Source organism: Arachis stenosperma, chromosome 1 (assembly GCF_014773155.1).
Source record: "Arachis stenosperma cultivar V10309 chromosome 1, arast.V10309.gnm1.PFL2, whole genome shotgun sequence".
Classification (NCBI taxonomy): domain Eukaryota; kingdom Viridiplantae; phylum Streptophyta; class Magnoliopsida; order Fabales; family Fabaceae; genus Arachis; species Arachis stenosperma.
The window spans coordinates 102,927,695-102,935,915 of record NC_080377.1 but is presented as its reverse complement, the minus strand read 5'-3'; the positions used below and the strand labels follow the sequence as shown (position 1 = coordinate 102,935,915).

General features: G+C 43.0%; 1 protein-coding gene across 1 annotated transcript; it reads right to left on the bottom strand.

Moving 5' to 3' along the window:
- Nucleotides 1-656: 656 nt before the first annotated feature.
- LOC130982898 (pollen-specific leucine-rich repeat extensin-like protein 1) lies at nt 657-7,963 on the bottom strand. Its single transcript, XM_057907034.1, has 3 exons — nt 7,836-7,963; nt 1,824-2,150; nt 657-894 (listed from the first exon to the last, which is right to left on the bottom strand). Exons 1-3 carry the CDS (start codon nt 7,961-7,963, stop codon nt 657-659), a joined length of 693 nt encoding a protein of 230 aa, XP_057763017.1.
- Nucleotides 7,964-8,221: the final 258 nt, after the last annotated feature.

The window sequence follows — 8,221 nt, the reverse complement described above, 5'->3', positions numbered from 1 at the left end:
ATTTTCCTGCAATCCGCCGCTGGTGGTCTCTCATCGGCATCCTCCCATGGCACGTCAGCCCGACGGCCAAGCTGTGTAACTAGATACGGAAAAGGGAGGGTGCCTCGGACGTGGACCCTGGCCATATAGTGCCAGATAAAACGAGGCAAGTACGGGTCCTTACCCTCCAGCACACACCAGAGGAGGGTAATCATGGCAACCGGGATCTCAGTCTCATGAGTACTCGGCATCACATAGTTGCTCAAGATCTGATGCCATAGTCGAGCCTCATCATTCAAGTACACTCTCTTGATCCCTCTAGGCATGGTAGTGTCCTGACCCATCTCCCAAGGAACCGTCGGGTCGAGAGCTATCTGTGCCTTCACGGCATCCCAATCAAACTACATCTGACTCATGTCCTCCTCAGCCTTTGAAAAACCATCAGGCTGATCGGATTTGGTTGGGAGCTGGAGGATGTCCTCTAAGGCCTCTTCAGTGACCAGAATTTGTTTTCCTCTCAGGTTTACGGCATCTAAGGTGGTGAGGTAGTAGTTGCAATAGAATTCCCGGACCCAAGATGTGTTGACCTCTATCAGTGTTCTTTCCAGAAAGAACCAGCCCCTTTGCTTGATTTGCTCAGTGGTGTACTGCTGGAGGGCTTCTGGAATTTTCAGAGTTCATTCCAGGTATAGATTTCTGGAGTTTGCAAAAGTTGGGTACTTCAGTTCACAGTACCGGTTCGCAAATTTTAATGGATCATTTGCAGGAAGCAGCTGGTCAGCTTTCTCCTGCTGTGTGAAGTTCTTCTCCCGCCATGAAGAATCGTGCATTAGAGCAATGATGGACTGGGAGGAAACGCCTCGCTTGCGCTTGCCAGTAGCCTTGCCTTTACCTTTCCTTTGTGAGGCAGACATCCTGAAAAACAGAAAACCAGGATATGGATAAAAAAAATAGGAAAGCAAATAGGCAAGTAAACAAAGGAAACTCAAAGCATCAAGGGAGAATAAGGAAAATGAGAAAATAAAATGTGATGGAATTTATGTTAAATGGAGAAAAAATCAATATGCCATGGTTAGAAAGTTAGAGGAAAGTGAAAATAATCAGAAAAGAGATCAAAAGGGTTAGTATGGTTAGAATTTTGAAAAAGAAATTAGTAAATTAAAATTAGTGAGTTAGTAAAGTGCGGGTTAAAGTAAGTGGCATAGAAAAATTCCATATAACAGTGATTCACAAGAAAGAATAGAAGTACTCATAATCGAACAAGAGAAACAGGGTGATGCTGATTCGAATAGAAATAAAAAAAAAACAAAAATTGGAATCAGTGAATCACAAATGCAGTTTAGGAACCAGGAAATCAAAGAGGATAAGAAAGTCTACCATAGCATTCATGAAATGGTCTGGGTAAAGCAGAGTAAAACAGAGTTCAGAAATGCCAAACCAAAACATGAATGAAAATAATTTTCAAAAAATTTGGGCAGCATTCCGGCTAAAATTGGATTGTCCCGAAAAATAAACAGCAATCATAGCAGTTCATATGAATTAAAAACTGGCTGCAGTTACCAGTAATGAATAGAAACAGGAAAATTTAGAGTATCAAGCAGCAAATGCAAGAAATCACAGCATATGAACGAGGTCACAGGAACAACAGAATTGCAGTTAGGATAAAACAGAAACAAGAACAGTGCAAGTAAACAGACCTAGATCCACCAACCACAGCCTAAGCTACCTAACAACCTAAAAATTCCACTACAACATGCATACCTATCTATCCTAACTATGAACAGAAACGGAAAAAATTACAGAAAAACGACGAACGGATAAAAAGGATTTACGTTTTGTGGAACCTGGTAGGCGGGAGGGGTAAAACAGGGAAGAAGGTGGCTGCGGCGGCGTTCGGCGCGGTGGCAGGGCACGGCGTCGCGGTGGCGGCTGAAGGGGGGCAGTGGCGGAGAGGGTTTAGGGTTAGTGATAGAAGAAGGGGGGCTGCGGGTGGGTGGCGGAGAGGGGGGCGCGGCTGGGTGGCCGGCGGTGGGGGGCGGTGGTCGCGGAGGACAGTGGTGGAGAGGGGAGGATAGAGGAAGAAGGGAGAAGAAGGGAGGGGAGGGGGTTGCGGCGGCGGCGTCCGGCGTGGAGGCGGCGTTTGGGTGGTGGTGCGGTGGCGTTGGGTGGCGCTGGAGGAAGAAGGAGTATAGAGGGAGAAGAGGGTTGGGGGTGGGGGGGCTACGCGACTGATAGGGTTCGCGTGGTTGGGGGGTTATACATTCGAATCCACGAGGCCGCGTGGGGCACGCGGTCGCGTGGTTGGGGCGAAAATGGGAGTGACGCGATCGCGTGGGGCGCGCGATCGCATGAGAGGGGGGAAAGAAGGTTGACGAGATCGCGTGGGTCGCGCGATCGCGTCGCTGGAATTTGTGCTAAATGCACGACTCCAGCACTGTTTCAGTGCAACTCTCTGTCTCCTTTTGGGGTGATGTGCAATCCATGCGACGCGATCGCGTCGCTTACGCGGTCGCGTAGGATTGGTATTGTGCAAGTGACGCGATCGCATGGGGCATGCGATCGCGTGGGCCAATTTGCACGAAACGCCCAAGGGCCGCACGATTCCAGCCTAACTTTCTGTTCGTTGGATCCTTACGCCGATATATAAATCACGCGGCCGCGTGAGTTACGCGGTCGCGCGGGTGGTGTTTTCGCAATATGACGCGATCGCATGGGGCATGCGATCGCGTCGTGCACCCTTTTTTTTATATATATGCATGAAAAATGCAGAATGCAATGATTAACATGAATGTTATGCATGATTCTAGGTTTAATAAATTAAAATGAAAAAGGAAAAATGAAAGCAATCAACAAGAAATAAATTGAAGAAGAAGCGACTATACCATGGTGGGTTGTCTCCCACTTAGCACTTTTAGTTAAAGTCCTTATGTTGGACATTGGAGGAGTATCCTGTTATGGTGGTTTATCTTTAAATTCGTCCAAAAATCTCCACCAGTGCTTGGAATGCCATTAGCCTCCGGGGTCCCAAACTAGGCATGTGAAGCTTCTGAGCAGCTTTAAATATATCGTTAGGCTCCCGGGACGACAAACGTCAAAATAAACTCCAGGATTCGAAGCCTTGCTTTTAAATCCGCCTCCGTCTTGATCTACATGTCTCCATCCGGGCGGTTTAAAAAGTAGAATCTCACCGTGGTGACCAAACGTTCTCCGTGATCCATGCAATTGAGCATGATACCAATCCTCTTTAGCCGCCCAACACTCCGTACCATACAGCATAGCCGGTCTTATAGCGGTGCGATAGAATTTACCTTTAAGTTTTAAAGGCACTTTTTTGTCGCATATAAAACCAGATGCACTCCGCCATTTTGACCAACCTGCTTGGATCCTATGATTTACATCCTGTTCAATCTCTCCATTATCCTGTATGATGCACCCAAGATACTTAAAACTTTTAACTTTTCGTAGGATGTTTTCTCCAATCTTCACCTTTATATTGGGGTTTTCCCTTCTCAGACTGAACTTACATTCCATATATTCCATCTTGCTACGGCTTATGCGCAGACCATACACTTCTAAAGCTTCTCTCCATAACTCCAACTTCTTATTTAGGTCTTCCCTTGACTCTCCCATAAGGACGATATCATCGGCAAAAAGCATGCGCCATGGCCCAGGCTTCTGGATGTGCTCTGTGAGTACTTCCAAGACTAATGTGAAAAGGTATGAACTTAAGGATGATCCCTGGTGCAATCCTATACCAATAGGAAATTCCTCTATCACACCACCTTGAGTCTTCACACTAGTTGTGGCCCCAACATACATGTCTTTAATTGCCCGAATATATGCGATCCTTACTCTCCTCTTTCTAAAACCTTCCATAAGACCTCCCTTGGTACCCTATCATACGCTTTTTCCAAATCAATAAACACCATATGTAGATCCCTTTTATTACTACGATACCTCTCCATCATCCTTCTTAATAGGTATATCGCTTCAGTGGTAGATCTGCCTGGCATAAATCCAAATTGATTCTCTGTTACTTGTGTCTCTTTTCTCAACCTCCGTTCTATCACCCTTTCCCCTAACTTCATAGTATGACTCATAAGCTTAATCCCTCTATAATTTTCGCAACTTTGTATATCCCCTTGTTCTTATAGATAGGTACCAAGGTGCTCTTTCTCCACTCATCAGGCATCTTCTTTGACCTTAAAATCTCATTAAAAAGCTTGGTTAACAAGTTGATGCCTTTTTTCTCAAAGACCCTTCCAAACCTCAATCGAAATATTATCAGGTCCTACTGCCCTGCCATTTTTCATCTGCTTTAGAGCCTCTTTTACCTCGAAGTCTCGAATCCTTCGATAGTAGTCAAAGTTTTGATCTTCTTCCCTTGTGCATAATCGACCAAGGCTCGGAAGAGTCTTCTGTCCCTCATTAAATAACTCGTAGAAGTAGCTCTTTCACCTTTCATTAATCTTCTCCTCTTGAGCCAACACCTCTCCATCCTTATCCTTTATGCACTTAACCTGATCCAAATCTCTTGTTCTTCTTTCTCGGCTATTTGCGATTCTATATATACATTTTTCTCCTTTTTTTGTGCCCAAAGACTGGTAGAGACCCTCATATGCTCTTGTTCTTGCTTCACCTACAGCCACTTTTGTCTCTTTCTTAGCCGCTTTATATTTTTCCCAGTTATCTGCATTGCGGCATAAAGACCACTCTTTAAAGCATTCCCTTTTTATCTTTATCTTTTCTTGTATACTCGCATTCCACCACCAGGACTCCTTGTCTCTTGGTCCTATTCCTTTAGATTCACCAAAACTTTCTTTTGCTGTTCTTCTAATAACTTTTGCCATCTTCCTCCACATCTCTTCCGCGCTTCCAATCCCATCCCACTTTGCCTCTTCTCCAACCCGTCTTAGGAAGCTTCTTTGTTCCTCACCTTTCATCCACCACCACCTCATCCTTGGTTTCTTCGTATGATGTCTTTTCCTCAACTTTTGCTCAACGCGAAAATCCATGACGAGCACCCTATGTTGTGTTGTCAAACCTTCTCCCGGGATAATTTTACAGTTAATGCAAAATTTCCGATCGACTCTCCTCAACAAGAAGAAGTCGATTTGAGAGCTTGTCATGCCACTCTTATAGGTTATAAGATGTTCATCTCTCTTTTTAAAACATGTATTTGCGTTGAGAAGATCAAAGGCTGAGGAAAAGTCCAAAATAGTTTTACCCTCGGCATTGATCACCCCAAAACCATGGCCTCCGTGAATACTCCCATATCCAGTCACTTCTTCGATCTCAGAGAATTCACTTGCGGACGCAAGTTCATCACCAAGAGAGCTAGACTTGTGAATATCATCATCAAGGGAATTCGCTTCTTGGATTATTCCGTCTGATTCCTCATAAATGACTTGCCTTGGAGATTGTACAGTATCTTCCTTAGCATCAACTGTAGCATCCTGGACGGAGTTTTCCTCAATTCTGGATTCCCATGGAGGTTCAGCATCGCCTAGATCTTCAACCAACTCTTCTTCTTGAACAATGACAACTTCTTCCACTTGTTCTAGTACGAATTCATTCTCTGCCTTGTCCACTGGAGTCTCTAGAATTTCTTTCATGCTACGCTCTTTATCGGGTTGTCCACATGGAGCTGTGGTTGATCCTTGTATATTTGAGCGCTTAGTGGCCCATTGGATTAGTGCGTGCTCCAGTTGCTGAATGGTTGTTTGAAATTTAATTACTGTTTCTTTTAGGCGATCCTTTGTTTCGCGGTTTGCTGGACTTAGACATGATACATAGGGAAGTGGTGATGATTGGCAACGATTGGATTGGTATTGGGGTAAGAAAGGATCATATGATGGCGAATGGTGAAGAAAAGCTTGTGAGTGTGGTGGTTCGAGGTTATGTTGAAGGGATGGTTCATATGCACGGGGTGGGGCTTGTTGGTAGTTACAAGGTTGTCCACCATGTCTTTCAGCTGGGTATGCACGGTAGAATGGTCTTTGTCCAGGATATCTCGGAGGGTGTTGCTGCCAAAAGGGTTGATTAGATCCTCTTGGTTCCATCCATCCTTGATTGGTCTGACCTTGATGCATATTCCTGCTGTAACTTCTATTTCCTTTAACAATATTAGAACCAAACTCAAAGCGAGAGGGGTGAGAGTTCATAGCAGCAAATAAAGAAAAAAAAGGAAAAACGAAAATAAATAAACAAGCAAAAGAAAAAAATATTTACAATAGCCAATAATAAGGCACACGTTAGCAGTTTCCCGGCAACGGCGCCATTTTGACGAGAGAACTTTTGCGTGGTCTAGAAATTTGCGGATAAATCCTCGTTGCAAGTATAGTTTCTAAACCTTCAAAAGTCCTTTCATGCAAACGTGTTAGGTTGTCACAAGTAACAAACCCCTTTAAAATTGATAACCGAGTATTAAACCTCGGGTCGTCTTCTCAAGGAACTGCGAGGAAGTGTGTTCTTATTATTGGCTATAAAGGTTGTAATCGGGGTTTAGAATATGAGAAGCAAGTGATTTAAATGTCGAGTGAATTAAATGGCAATTAAAAATAAATAAATAACTGTAAAACAACTTTTGGCAAGATAAGGGAAAATAGAAGTCCAACTTAGTTATCCCTCTCAACAATAATGAAAGTTGTATCTTAATTCCACTTGGTCAACCTTTACCAGGGCAAAGGAAAGTCAAGGGACTAATTAAATTGACCTTTGAATCCTAATTATTTCTTAAGAAAAGGTTGGGATTATTTAAGTTCAGCTCAATTAGCAAGATAATGATTATCAATTATGTTGAGTTTAATAACTGTTGAGTTACTGAATTCTTAACCAGAACCAAAAGGGAAAAAGTAAATTTGCTGAAATAATAAAAATATCCTTAGATGAGAAGTAATGGCAACTTAAATCAAAGAGAACAATCATAGACTGAAAATACCTCAATTATCATTAATTCAAATAACAATCTGTGACATGGAATAATTCATAAATCAAATTACAATAATCAATTCAAATGTTGGAATAAATAATTATAGAACTAAAATAAAAGAACATTTAAACCTGGATCCAGAGTTACTCTTGAAAGCTAAGAGAAGTCCTAAATCCTAATTTCTAAAAACACTACCTAAATCCTAAAGAGAGAGAGAGAACCTCTCTCCAAACTAGATCTAAATCATGGAAAAGTAAAAATTGGTGAGCTCTCCCTGAATGGATGCTTTTCCTCACTTCATAACCTCTGGTCTATGCTTTCTGGACTTGGATTTGGGCCAAAAAGGGCCTTAGAACTCGCTGGGGTGTGTTCTGTAATTTTCTGGTGCGTGGCCTCTGTCACGCGTCCGCGTGGGTCACGCGGTCGCGTCATTCGGAGCTTTTCCTTGCCACGCGGTCGCGTCAGTCATGCGACCGCGTCATGTGCGTTCTGCTTAAGGCGCGCGGTCGCGTCAGTCATGCGGCCGCGTCGCTGAATCTTCGCTTCTGGCACGCGATCGCGTCGTCCATGCGATCGCGTGAATACCAGTTTCCTTAAAGCTCCGTTTTGCTTTTTCTTCCATTTTTGTATGTTTCCTTTTCCATCCTCTAAGTCATTCTGCCTTAGAAAATCTGAAACTACTCAACATACTAATCACGGCATCGAATGGAAATAAAGGTAATTAAAATAATTAATTTTTAAAGCTTAGGAAACATGTTTTTCACAATACGACATAATAAGGAAGGGAAAGTAAAACCATGCAATTAATGTGAGTAAGTAGGTGAAGGATTATATAAATCACTCAAATTAAGCACAAAAGAACTCATGAAATATGGGTTTATCAACTAGCTTATTTACCCTCGTCCGTTCACGAAAATGCGAGAACCCTTGCTCATTTAACACTACATCCGGGAACCGATGCAGCGGCTCTTGCTTTGACACCGTACTCAAGCCATACGGCGCGTTGCTTCCGGGCAACGACCTAACTTTAGCGCAATAATGTCTTTGATTCATGTCATGGGGGTTCGGCTATATTTTTATGTTGGTTGCCGAAGACCTAACACAACCCTCCTCCTTTATCAGGGCTTGGGACCGGCTATGTACCGCAAGTGTAACATAGGCGGAGTTTTTTTGAATTTTATTATGAAAGAGAAAAACACATAAAAGACAAAAGACTTAAAATTTTTAGATCCAATGCTCCTTGTTTTCAAAAATTTTGGAGGGAAAACACCAAGGCACACCAAACTTAAAAATTTTAAGATCAAAACACAA